Source organism: Telopea speciosissima, chromosome 6 (genome assembly GCF_018873765.1).
Source record: "Telopea speciosissima isolate NSW1024214 ecotype Mountain lineage chromosome 6, Tspe_v1, whole genome shotgun sequence".
Classification (NCBI taxonomy): Eukaryota; Viridiplantae; Streptophyta; class Magnoliopsida; order Proteales; family Proteaceae; genus Telopea; species Telopea speciosissima.
The window spans coordinates 35,009,807-35,023,349 of NC_057921.1; the positions used below are offsets into that span (position 1 = coordinate 35,009,807).

The 13,543-nt window shown below is 39.2% G+C and overlaps 1 protein-coding gene across 1 annotated transcript in view; it reads left to right on the top strand.

The window, feature by feature from the left end:
* LOC122665371 (5'-deoxynucleotidase HDDC2-like) overlaps nucleotides 1-13,543 on the top strand; it is a 44,747-nt gene that overhangs the window by 22,989 nt on the left and 8,215 nt on the right. Inside the window, exons 4-5 of the mRNA XM_043861505.1 lie at nucleotides 10,161-10,271; nucleotides 10,359-10,438. Coding sequence (XP_043717440.1) covers nucleotides 10,161-10,271; nucleotides 10,359-10,438 — 191 coding nt within the window. The remainder of the gene's footprint in view (nucleotides 1-10,160; nucleotides 10,272-10,358; nucleotides 10,439-13,543) is intronic.

A 13,543-nucleotide genomic window follows, 5' to 3' on the forward strand; every position in this document is an offset into this window, starting at 1 on the left:
CAGACTAGTTGATCTCCTGGCCTTCTCTCTCCAAAAGCCAAGTTCTCAAAAGTTTTCCTCTTCCTCCACTTTCTCTTCTCTTCTTTCTTAAGAGCAAAATTCGGTTCTGATTTAGTAGGAAATGGATTCTAATGCTAAGTGTTGTTTATATACTTAGTCACATTAAAGCTTGTTTGGTTTTGTCATAATAGAATTAGTTTGGTTAAAGTGATTCTCTAAACTAATTAAAAGGTAATTTAACCCACAAAGACTTGTAGTTAAGTCCCAGGATTGATGTCTCGCGACATAAATGAGAACCCGGTCGTGATAGCACACGAGCAGCTCGGTCCATACGGGGATGTGGGTCTCACAAGAGAAAATTACATTTCAGCCCAATAATACACAATTAAGACCTTAGTTCCATATATGTGATAATGGGTTCTTACCTAAAACCCGGCCTAAGAAATTGAGAGGTTTTGCGTATGCTCCACCCAACATGTCTCGCACGCAAAACTTATGTGTGGGGTCCAGCCGGGTTCTTCAGACTCGATAATGGCTAACTGGGTTGGCTCTTCAGAGTCTTCTATGGGTGAGTCAAGGGATTGGTCCGAATCCTCAACCGATACATCCCACAACATTGAGGCATACATGGATATTGAACCAGAACCTGAAATCACACCGTTCAAATAGGCTCAAATTAGAGGTGGGTCTTACTCTGTCCCCACCTCTAAACCATCCCCCTTTGCTAACCTTCTAACCAAGGTTTAAAATATCGTCTCTTCTTGCCATTTCGAGCAGGTCGAGATTTTCGAAATATCCGAAATTTCACCGAAATATGGTATTTTCTGCCATATTTGGGCAGTCCATCTCGGTGGGGTTTTGGCCATATTAAGGCATGATACTTCATGTACACCCTTATTTAAGCTAAATAAACACATTTAAACCTTCATATTGCAAAAAGTTAACTCAAAGTGGTGTTTTGGGTTTGCACCCTTGATTGGAAGTATACGGTCAGACCTTGATGTATAAATAGTTAAATACACCTTGTATAAGTCCTAAAAGACGTAATAACAAATTTAAACAAAGTAATGAAATAAAAATAAAATTAAATGTAGCCTTTAGTTTAAACTTTAAACTCATGAAGTCATAAGTGCATAAGTTCATAAGTCATAACTCATAAGCTCCATAAAAGCCATTAGTTCAATACTCAATAGTCAATATACAAATTCACAACTCACAAATCACAAGACTCACAACTGTCATAAAACAAATTCTAGTAATAATTTCTATGCCTTCCTAGATTAACCCCACTCATGCTCTGTTGGAGTCGACGTCCATTGCTCTCTGTCTGAAGGACATACGTGGACCACGGTATAGTTTCGGAGAAGAAACAAGTGTAGTCATCTACAACTACCATGTAAATGGCGTCATCAACATGCTAAAGGTATCCTATCCTAGGATATGGGTTACCAATCTGTGACTGTGAAGAAGAACCATGACTACCTACTGATCCAGTATGGTGTGATGTCGGCGCTGGCAGCATGGACGGCTGGTGAGTTGGGTAGCTAGGGTATGAAAAGATGTTGTCCACAAATGATGATCCAGTATGTCCCTGGTACTGGGACTGGGAATCATAGCCCCCATACAACACCCACGATTCAGCTGCATTAGTTGTTTACGACAAAAAAAGACATGTCAATTTTCATAAGTTTCAACTTTCAATACATATGTAAGTTTAAAGAATAAGATATTGAATTGAGTACCAGCATCACCGCGTTCTCTGCCTTATACTGCAGCATCGGTTCCAAAACTCCCCAATACATCCCTAAAAATCTTCATCTATACTCATGTGGAAAATTAGTAATGACTCATTACTAATTAGTAATTACTACTTACTAATTATATTCCAAATGAATTATAAGACTCACCTCAGTGTTGTATATAGCTTGTACTTTACCATCTGGCTCCAACTTTTTTACTACTTGTTTCACAGCATCAATAAGTTGATTATCCAACCCAAGCCTATTATTATATTGATACTTGGGGTTCAAGTAGTACGCTGAAAAATTACATAGAAATGAGATATTGTCAAATGCATAGGTAATTAGTTATATTACTAAAATATGAATTAGTTACATAAACAAAATTACTCATCAGCCTTATGCAGTGGATGCATAAGTTGATTCTCTCAGCGAGCATTGATAATATCCAAGAAGTGCTTGTCACTACGAGGAGCCACATTGTAGACACTATCCTTCATCAAGCCAATGGCAACATATAGGACTGGCATGGTGGGGCCTTTGAGAACGGAGTCCGCTATATGTAGAACTTTAACCATTGGTTCCAAAACTTTCACCACTTTGCCTAGTTTTGTCCAGAATTCCTCAGAGGACATGGTTCCCTGTGCTTCCCTCCCACTTTTGGTATTGGAACCCTTCCATCCAAACCACTCCTCAGAAGCAAACATAGATCTCAGCCCGGCTTTCTTTATCTCAAAGTTTTTTAGGGCAAATGTACTTTGTGGCGAATCTAGTGATGCCCGGCCTCACCAAGTCACCCCCACATTTTTCCCTCAATAGATTTAGTGGAGTGGTTGTATACAAAGTTGGTGACTTGTCTTGTACTTTCCACCACAGTCTTCACCAACTTTAACTTCCCCATATCCTTCAGCATTAGATCAATGTAATGGGCCGCACAAGGAGTCCAAAAGAGCTGGTACTTACTGTTATTAATCATCTTCTCACCGGCCTTCTTGAAGTTGCTTCCGTTATCCGTTACAATCTGGACAACGTTCTCTATTCCTACATCAACTTCAACCACTTCCTTCAACAATCTATAAATGTATTTTGCATCTTTTATCTCTTTGGATGCATCCCACAGATTTGAGGAAAATTGTCCTCCCATCACAATAGACCATAAAATTGATGTTGGACTTTCTTGTAGGCTTAGTCCAACCATCTGCCATTATAGTCACCCTATATGTCTCCCACATACTCCTCATTTGATCAATGTATTCATTAATCTCAGACTTCTGTTGAGGTAAATAAACATTCATTACCTCATATGGGGTGGGCCCCTTACCCAGGGCCAGCCTCTGCAATTGTATCAATCATGGTCTCATAATGGGAGCCTTGTGCGGTGTTTGCTGGGATGGTATGGTATAGCATCCACTTAGCTATTGACTCTTTCACTAACCCCTTCATATTCTTCCATGCTACTTTGATTTTGGGTTGAGTGCTTCCTTTCTTCTTATATAGTTTAGGATCTGATGATGGTGGTGGTACTGGTACCGATAGAGGTGTTGGAGCTGCCCTCATAGTTTGTGATTTTTTAAAAGCATTCAGCAACCCACCAACCCTAGAACCTCTAGATGTGCCAGCTCCTCCACTACCCCCTACTCTCTGTCTCTACTGATCATCTCGAAAACTAACTTTACTCCTCAAAACAGACAGTCCCTAACCTAATGTGGTGTGTGTATATCATCAGGCACATAGATGGGGTCATCACTGTCATCATCATCAGAGTCATCATCAGAGTCATCATGGTATTCTCCTTCTCCTCCTCCCATTGAACTCCTCACTGCCTCCTCAAGTTGTCCCCTTACCCTCTGCTTGTCAGCCTTCCTGTTCATCTTTCCCCTCAAACTTTCACCAACTTCCCTAGCTACTTTAACGGGGATCATATGACAAGCTATAACATCTTTAGATCCTCCAGTCAGATGGTGTTTAAGTCTACTGGACCCACCTCCCAAAAACTGCATGTGACAATAGTTACATTGTGATTTTCTCTTATCCCCATCAATTGGAGTGCCATGTAACCATGCAATGTCACCCCTAGGCTGCCTTGCTGGCCTCTGCTCCCTCTGCTCCCCTTGTTGACTACTTTCCCCTACCTTATGCTTTCCTTTCGAATGTTGTCTTCCATGATCCGCCATAATAATATTTATTTACTGCAATGTAAGTAAAACAACTAATTAAAACTTAATGTAGAAGCACTTCAATTGAGACTTTGAGAATACTAAAACAATTGTATAGCTATTTAATATTTTTCCCCTAACCCTTATATTTTTCTCATAATTAAAAACAATTTTTCATATAAATATTGACCTAACACAACAAAACCGAAATGATTAAACATAATATATATCTAATGCACTTCAAAAACATGTCGAAATTATTTTCATATTTTTTCATGATTTTTCACATCAAAATCTTATATTTTTCCTTATTTATTTCTTCTTCTTTTTTTTTTTTTTAATAATTTTCTTAATTTCCAAAAATAAAATTAATTATTTATGGGCAGAAAAATATTTTTGACACCGTGAAGCCGTAGATCGGCCATTGGTGTCTAACATATATTTACTTGATCCCCATCCAATTTATATTACCCTTAATTATTACCTTTTTTTTTGTAGGAAAATTAATTTTTTAAATCAGAAAATAAAAAAAATAAAATACATATGCAAAAAAATTTTTGACACCCTGAGGTTGTAGATCGGCCTCCGGTGTCTAACATATAATAATATCATCACCATTCAACATGTATTGAACATAGTATTTTCAAAAAAAATAGTTTTAGAGAAAAAAGAATTACCTTAAACAGTGAAAAATCCTTCACAAATGTGCTAGGAGGTGTTTCCGATGTGTTTCCAATGATAATCCGTCGAAAATGATGAAGAACGAGGCTTAGATGAGGCTTGGAAGAGTGGAAGAAGAAAAAAATGAAGAAAAGAGAGTCCCTGCAGGTCTCGGTCGAAATTTCGACCGAGACTTGCAAGATTCTGCTTTTAAAGGCTGAGTCACGTGATGGCTTTTAACACTTTGTAACAGTTTCGGCGATATTTCGGTCATATGCCGAAATATCACGAAATTTCGGTCATATGCCGAAATATCACGAAATTTCGACGAGATTTGTACTTTTTCCATTTCGTATCTGCATTTCGTCTCGATAGTGTCGAGATTTCCGAAATATGCAAGATATATCGGCGATATTTCGTGAAATCTTGAACCATGACTACAAACATTTGTTTGATAAAAAACAGAGAAGGAATTCCATAACTTCAAACACTAATTTTTACAAGGTATTGTATATGATGTCACACTTTCTCGTGCAGGCACATGTATCATATTTTAACAGAAATGTAGGATGTTATTCTCTTAGTTCCATAAATAATGTCTGGCCTTGTGGCAGTCTAATAAGATGCCACTCTTCTGCTGGTGCTTCCTAGAAATTACAAATGAAACAGTTTGTTGCCTCTTCCTTTTCTCTCTCTTCAGCTTCATGGTGTTTCTATTTACAGGGAAGAAAACAAAAAGTAAAGGAAACCGGCATTTTCATGAACAGAAAGTAGATACACATAATTTTTTTTATAAAACCACATACTGTAAATTTTACATTTCCATGGATGGAGGAAGATATATTGATTCAAGTTTCTTTTCATAAAAAATGTTGGTCCATGGCTTGCATCAGTTTTTCCCTGAATTTGCTTTACGTAACTCTCACTAGAGATAGCCGAAGAGTAACAGGGAATTCTGCAATTTATGAGAAAAAAAAGAAGACTGAAATGAAATTGATGGAAATACATCTTGTCAAGTTTTTTCCTGCTAAATATAATCGATGCATTGCATTCTTTAGTTTTTCCCTTAATACTATGGCTCCGTTTGGTTGCAAGGGGAATTAAAGGGTAGGGATGGGAAATTTTTCAAACCTAAAAAAGAAACTTTTGTAATCATTACCCCATGTGATTGTATAAACTAAATAAATTTCTTACCATATCTAGTAAAGATACATTTTACATGTAATATTTATTTTACTTTTTAAACCAAAGGGAAATGGATGCAAAGTAAAGTGAAATTTAATAACCAAATATGGAATGATTTGGAGTTAGATATATTGTCACATGGTGTCACATGGGGTAATGATTAAAAAAGTTCTTTTTTTAAGTATGAAAATTTCACTTCCCTTCCCTTTAATTCCCCTTGCAACCAAACGGAGCCTATGGGAAAATCCTAAAAAAGAGAACCAGATTCAGTGAAAATGTTCATGTGATTATGAAAAAGGATTAGAGAAGAAAGGACAGTATGACTTATGCCTTTCAAATGTCTAAAAGTCTGTGATAGGTACAAGGAAAGGAGATGAGATAAAATAGGAAAAGAAAATTGGAATAAAACAAGAAGGGATAAAGAAGAGATAAGGAGATAAAATAGGGAAAGTTGGCTTTACAGGGAAGCCTGGCGTCTTGGCTTGGGTGAGGAAGCCTACCTCAACTCTTTTAGAGATAATTTAGGGAATTCAAGTCTTCCTTTCTACTTCATCATTCATCAATAATTACACGTACAATTGGTTATCACAACTGCCCACTTCCCATTCCTACATTTTCTCCCTTCCAATTTGTTATCTTGGGTCCAACAGGATCCTATTTCTTAATAGGGAAAATCTCAATTGACGAAGCAGGAATGATCATCTCATAACTGACCACGACTTACACTAATCATTACTTATATAATATAACTCACAAACAATACCATCCAACCACATAAGCAACCTCTTGCAAGTAAACCTCCCTACCACCTTGCTAGCTTATCTAGGAACGTAACATTCCTTCCCCCTAGAATTGTCCTTGCCCTCAAGGATAATGAAATTAAGGGAATTAAGGGTCCCCTAGGATCCCATTTTTAATAGGGAAATTCTCAATTGATGAAGCAAGAATTGTCATTTCATGGCATGTCGATCTCGTTGGAGGAAATTGTATCACCTTGAAGGAAGTCGTGCATGATCTGCATTGCTTGGGCGTCTTTTCCTTTGTCATTTTCTTCTTCTTCTTCTTCGTTAGCTGCTCCGGTTGCACCGTTATGGTGACTTCAATTGGTAGGAACTGAATTGCATTGGTTGCTACCTCTTTTGTTGGTCTATTCATTTTTGCAAAGGAGTTGAATTTCTCAGACAGTGCTACCAGTCTTTTCATGATTTTATCAAACAAAGACAAATTTTCGCTTGAATATCACATATTTTGTTGAAATTTTGCTCCATAGTGTGTGGGTAATTCCCTGGCTCTAATACCAAATGATAGGTACAAAGAAAGGAGATGGGATAAAATAGGGAAAGAAAATAGGAAGGAAACAAATAAGAGATAAAGAGATAAAATAGGGAAAGTTGGCTCGCAGCCTGCCATCTTGGCTTGGGTGAGGAAGCCTACGTCATCTCTTTTATAGATAATTTAGTGATTTGAAGTCTTCCTTTCTACTTCATCATTCATCAATAAATACATGTACAATACCCACTTCCCATTGCTACAACTTCTCCTACAATTTCTCCCTTCAACTCATCTTGTTGCTAATAACTAATTACACAATTCTCACTACTAATAAACTATATATAACTGACCACGACTTACTATTGTAGGACAAATTTGAAAGCTTCAAAGAATCCCTAATGTAGACCTAGATTTGAATAGTCAAACTAGGAGCCAAACCAGGATCTTTTACCAAAAGGTGAATCTGTTTAGGGTTAAAACAGGGTTTGACGTTAGGTATTAAGTTTACTAATTTTGTTTTTCAAAAGGTGACTCAGTTTTAGGGTAAAACCAGGAGAACATTGGGAAATAAAACATATGGGGAAACCAAGAGAACAATGGGAACCCAAATATATTAGGTTAGGGATGGAGTAATAAATCATAGATTTTGTTAGCAAAAGAATTACCACCAACCTCAACCAATAGAGTCAAATTCAAGTAGAACAATAATGGAGAGCTTCAAAAGAGAACCAAAACAGACCACCTGGGTTTTCCACCCCAAGGTGTCAATTGGATCAAACACCAATTCCTTCAAAGAACCACCCAGGCTCCCCACCGCAAGGTGTCAATCGGATCAAACACCGATCCCACCAGCCTTGATCAAACACAAGACAAATCTTCAATGGAAGAGAGCAGCAAAAAGCTTTTTCATTATCAAAATTCATGTTCAATACTTGCCCCCCCTTACAGCCTTATATAAAAGACTCAAAAATAGACTTCTACACTAAAAAGGAAAGGCCTAACCCAATCCTTAACCTATTAGGTAACTTAAACTGACTAGAAAACTGAAATAGACTCAAAACGGAGTCCTAATCTAGTCCCACTAAACTCTTAAAATAAAACTACTAAAATCACTTAAATTAAACCATTGGTTGAACCGGTTCAATTTATGAATAAAAACACCAAAATAAACTAACTATGGAACTAGAACAACTAATCCCGTATGCAATTCTATTACCCATACTTTAGGTCCATAAAAGTGACCTATTACATAGAAAGCCCATGGGATTAAAGGCCCAACTTGTATAGAACCCAACCCTGGATTTATTCCTAATAAAACAACCCTATTTCGGTGATGAATGTGCATCAATCCCATAACAGGATCTTAAACCAGGGAATGAATCACAATTAAAAGATACTCAGGTTGTAGTAAGGCTGATGGGATAAGGGTATGAAACAGAATAGAAAAAAGTCAGGCTATTAGTTAGCAGTTTAGGGACGTGGAACAGAACAGGGGTATATGGTTATAGGTCTTAAACAAGGTAGAAGTTAATCCCAAAGGTCTTTGTGCAATCAGCAAGTTAAAACACTTCCTACCAATTTCACAAGCAAGGGCTACAGAAATCTATCTCAAGGACAAGCTGAAAGAGACAAGGTGATATCAGCAGGTCCACTGGTCCAAAGGGCCTGAAAATTGGATCGAGTGATCCTCTCACAGGGGTGAAGCTCGATCAGAAGATGGGGAGGAAGTTGATGGCGGGATTGGACTGGGGGTTGAGGTGATGGAATTAGAAGGCAAGGGACAAAATTAGAAACTAACCAGAACTTAGGTTATTTCTGGATCGAGTGATCCTCTCACAAGGTGTGAAGTTTGATCAGAATATGGGGAGGAAGTTGATGGTGGGATTGGGCTGGGGGTTGAGGTGATGGAATTAGAAACTAACCAGAGGTCCAGAACTTAGGTCTAAACTTGCAACAGTGAAGATCGATTGTTGTAGACACTCTTCTAACAGCCGTAGGGATGAAAAATATAAGTTGATATCAACCTCCCGGGCTTCCCACCGCAAGGAGTCGATTGGATCGAACGCCAGCCCCTTCCTCCTCAGATCACACACTAAGGAATCTCCATGGGGATTAAGCAAGCATGCAAACAGCAGCAATAGGTTGAAGTAAAATCGTGGGCTCTCTGGTGCCCTCTTGGGTTGCTTTATAGATTAATGGAAAGAAGCAGCAAGGTACCAAAATTAGAAGGTTCCCAAAATAGGAAATTTCCAATTGGTCCCCCTTTGCTTGGAGTACAACGCACAATCAGTTTCTAAACTGATGTGAACTAATTGTTGACAATTAATAATAATAATAAGGGTAATTTACACATACCACCCCTGAGGTTTGACGAAAGGATATTTTTACCCCCCAATTTTGGAAAATTCTGCGTACCCCCCTGAGGTTTGCAAACAGTAACAAATAAGCCCATTCCGTCAATTCATGACTAACAGTGTTAAAAATAAGAGGTGAATGGACAAAATTACCCTTGCAAAGAAAAAAAAAAAAAAAAAACCTGCAACTCAGCTTCCCCAATTCTCATCTTCCCCAATCGAATTGGGGAAGATGAGTTGCAGGTTTCAAAACCCTTTCAACCCTTAAGGAATTTAGGGACAGGAAGAGTCCTACCAAGTCTCCATCCCTAAAATTTACTCACTCACCCTAAACAGACCAGAACAAACACAAAACCAGAAAGAGCAGAAGACTCAGAATCCCTAAAATCTCTCCACTTTATCCATCCCACTTTAATTCTTTGTAAAACATCATCCTCTATGTCACCTTCTTTATTTATGATTGACCCTCGATATCACTTTGTGGTATCTCTCTTTCCTCAATTCGCACCATGCTAGTATCCATCATATTGTGACTAAAACTACACATCATATACTCCGTCTTCGGTCTACTAATCTTAAAGCCTCTTGTGTCCAAGGTAGATCTCCATATGTCTGTACTATAGTTAATAGGAGTTAACATGACTGGTTTTGTTTTAGATGTGTAGTATTTATTTTTCAAGACCAATTTTATGTGTTAAAATTGTTACCCAAATTGCCGTGTTACTGACAAGCAAGCACACTTAAATTTGTTAGTGTAAGTGATCCAAGTTTGAGATGAACCTTTGATCTTATAGCTATTGTTGGAGATATCACACCCTCAGATGGTGTGCCTAAAGCAGAAAAGAGCAGGCGTGAGCAAGCAGCTTTAGATGAAATGTGTGAAGTCCTTGGTGGAGGATTGAGAGGTATTGATTGGTTCTTATATTTTGCATTTGTTTTTAATATTCATATTTTATTTCTGTGGTTAGTTGATGTAATTGAAGCATGTGCAGCTGAGGAGATAAAAGAACTTTGGGCAGAGTACGAGAATAATGCATCTTTAGAAGCCAATCTCGTTAAAGATTTTGATAAGGTACTTTTCTTACACTTTTGTGAGATTGCAAATTTGGATAAGCAATTGTTGAATATTTAAGGTATATTCTTATTTAAGGGAAATGCTGGATTTGAGTACTCAGACTATACAGCATATTATGTAGACCTATGGCTCTTAATGCAGGAGCATGATCATGGTTCTGGTTGGCTCAGTTTTCTGGGTCAAAACCAAGCCCATGTTCCAAGGAAGATTCAAACCTGGAAACCAGGAACTGTGGGCCCATTTGAGATCTTTAAGTAGCTTGTGTCTCCTATTTTCCAGATTCCTTAAAACTAAGATTTGTGGGACCCATTTGAAAAGGTTTAAAGCTTTTTTACAGTTTCAGAATTCCAGGAAATCAAGAATCTTATCTCCAAGATGCTTGTGGTTACAGGTTTCCTAAATTTTAGGAACCTTATCCTCGGTCCAAGTCTTGTGAATTTATTTCTCTATTTATTTATGGTAATAGTGGACTGATTTAGGACACTCCAAGTCAGTCAAAGTTAAAGGAGTTGTTCTGTATCTGTTTGGTTTCTTTCTTTAATAGTTTGGTTAATTAGGAACTCTTCCAAAAATAGCCTACGACTGAAGGAAATTTCCTTATCTTCTCCTTATTAATTTAGTCTTCTAGGATACTGCCACATCAGCCCATTGAGTGATAGTTTTAAAGTCAGTTTTATTTTCTGTTTTCTTCTATTTTACACAAGCCCCACACAATTTGAATGAATTAAGAATTAGTTAGATTTTAAAGTGAGGTTGTTGCCTTTCCATTTTCTCTCTCTCTCTCTCTCACCCATCGATCTCCTCTCCTCCCTCTTCTCCTTTTCTTCCATCAATTTGATCCTTCACAGCAGATCCATCCATCCGATCTGCATCAGCTTGGTATCAGAGCCAAACCTGGCCATTGATACTACGGATCCGACCCTTGTTTGCCTGCCGCCATCAGCTTCAAATCATGCAAGAGAACTTGCGTACAGTTGGAGAGAATATTGAAGAACTCGGGGACAATGTCAAGAGTTTAAAAGACCAATTACTGATCACATCCAATCGTATGGGATCTTTGTTCGATAAATTGATCTCAGTCATTGAGGAATGGGTGGAAGAGTAACAAGACGTGCCACTGATGATGGATGACCAAGTGGCTTCAGTTATCATTGAAGAATCGCCTATAGAGGAGCATGAACTTGTTGATATTTTTATCGAACCAGTCGAATTTGTGCTTCCACATTGCAACTTCAACAATGAATTCTGTGTTGCTGATTTCGTGCCATTGGATCGTGGTCTAAGCTTCGAATTCAGTAGATCGATGAGGATGAATGCCAATCATGCACTGAATATCCTTCCGTTAAACAGAACTCGAGGGCAAGTTTTATCTAACAAGTGGAAAATAATGCAGGCATGATCACGGTTCTGGTTTTGGGTCAGTTTCCTAGTTCAAAACCAAGCCCATGGCCCAAGGAAGCTTCAAACCTGGAATTGTGGGGCCCATTGGAGATCTTTAAGTATCTTGCGGTCCTGTTTTCTGGACTCCTTAAAACCAGGATTTCTGGGACCTATTTGAAGAGGTTTAAAGCTTTCTTACAGTTTCAGAATTCTAGGAAATAAAAAATCTATCTCCAAGATGTTTGTGGTTACAGGTTTCCTAAATTTTAGAAACCTTATCCTCAGTCTAAGTTGTGGCAGTTTATTTATCTATCTATTTATTGGTAATAGTCTAAGTAGAGAGTCGTTGCTTGGTGCGATGGCAAGGTCTTGTTACTGCCAGCACAGTGGCACGGGTTCGAGTCCTGGGAATCAGCCTCTCCGTGAAGTGGGTAAGGCTGCCTACCATCTACCTCTCCCAGACCCTGCAAAAAGCGGCAGCCTTGTGTACTGGGTACGGCCCTTTATTTATTGTAATAGTGGACTGATTTAGGCACTCCAAGTCAGTCAACATTATAGGAGTTGTTCTTTTTTCTGTTTGGTTTCTTTCTTTAAGAGTTTGGTTAGTTAGGAACTCTTCCAAAGTAGCCTACAACTGGTGGATGTTTCATTTTCTTTTCCTTATTAATTTAGTCAGTTTAGGATGCTGCCACATCAGCCCATCCATTGGTAGTTTTAGAGTCCAATTTTATTTTTTTTTCCTTCTATTTTACAGATTTATTAATTGTTGAGATCCGTGGGATACCGTAGGATCGGTATTTTATCCTTTTGTTTTAGGTTTTTATAATATTTCCCTTTATTTTATTGTTTCCCTTTTTGCCCTCTTAGGGTTGTAATCACATTATAAATAAGAGGACCTCTGTCATTAATGACAAGTCAATTCATTCTCTCATCTCTGATTCCGAATTTGGTATCAGAGCATGCAACCCTAGAAAATCTGTTTTGGTTTCTTCGCATCGCTCACCTCATCACCGCCGCCTTGGAGGCTTCGCCTCCTCGTCTAGCATGGTAGACAGTTCCAGCACCATGCGCCATTAGTTTTTTTCCGCCACGCCTATCTTTCCACTGTCGCTGCCTCTTGGTTCTCGGCCTTCCCATTACTGCGGGACCACCTGCAGCTCTCTCTCTTTGCCGCGATCTGATCGCCGCACCAAATCCGTCGGCCTTCCTTCTTGCCGATGCTGTCTACCGTCACAACCCGCAAGTCGCCACACCTCCACCGCGGCCCTCTCCTTTGGCCGTGCTGCCGCCACGACTCTGTCGCCGAGTCTCTTCCCGCAGGCCTCCTCTACCGGTGTTGCACACGCCGCGATTCCGTCGCCGCGCCAGCTCCCGCAAGCCTTCTCTTGCCGGCGCTGCTCTCGCTGTGACTTGTAGGTCGTCGCACCTATACCGCGGCCCTCCTCTTGGCTGCGCTACCGCCCACGACCCCTTGTCGCTGCACCTCTTCCGCCGTTCTCTTCCAGTGTTGCCGCCACGACCCTACTGGTTGCTGTGCTTTTTCCGTCGGATCTTCTCTTTGGGCTGTTGCCCACTTCTCTTGGGTTAGTTCTCCTTCCTGCTTAATCCCATGGGTGACGATCTTGCCAGTGTGACCTCGACGGGTACTCAACCTCTGCCCTCTCTTAAACGACCCACTTCCACAGGCCCTCTACTACACTTCAACCTAGCCCTATCAAGCTT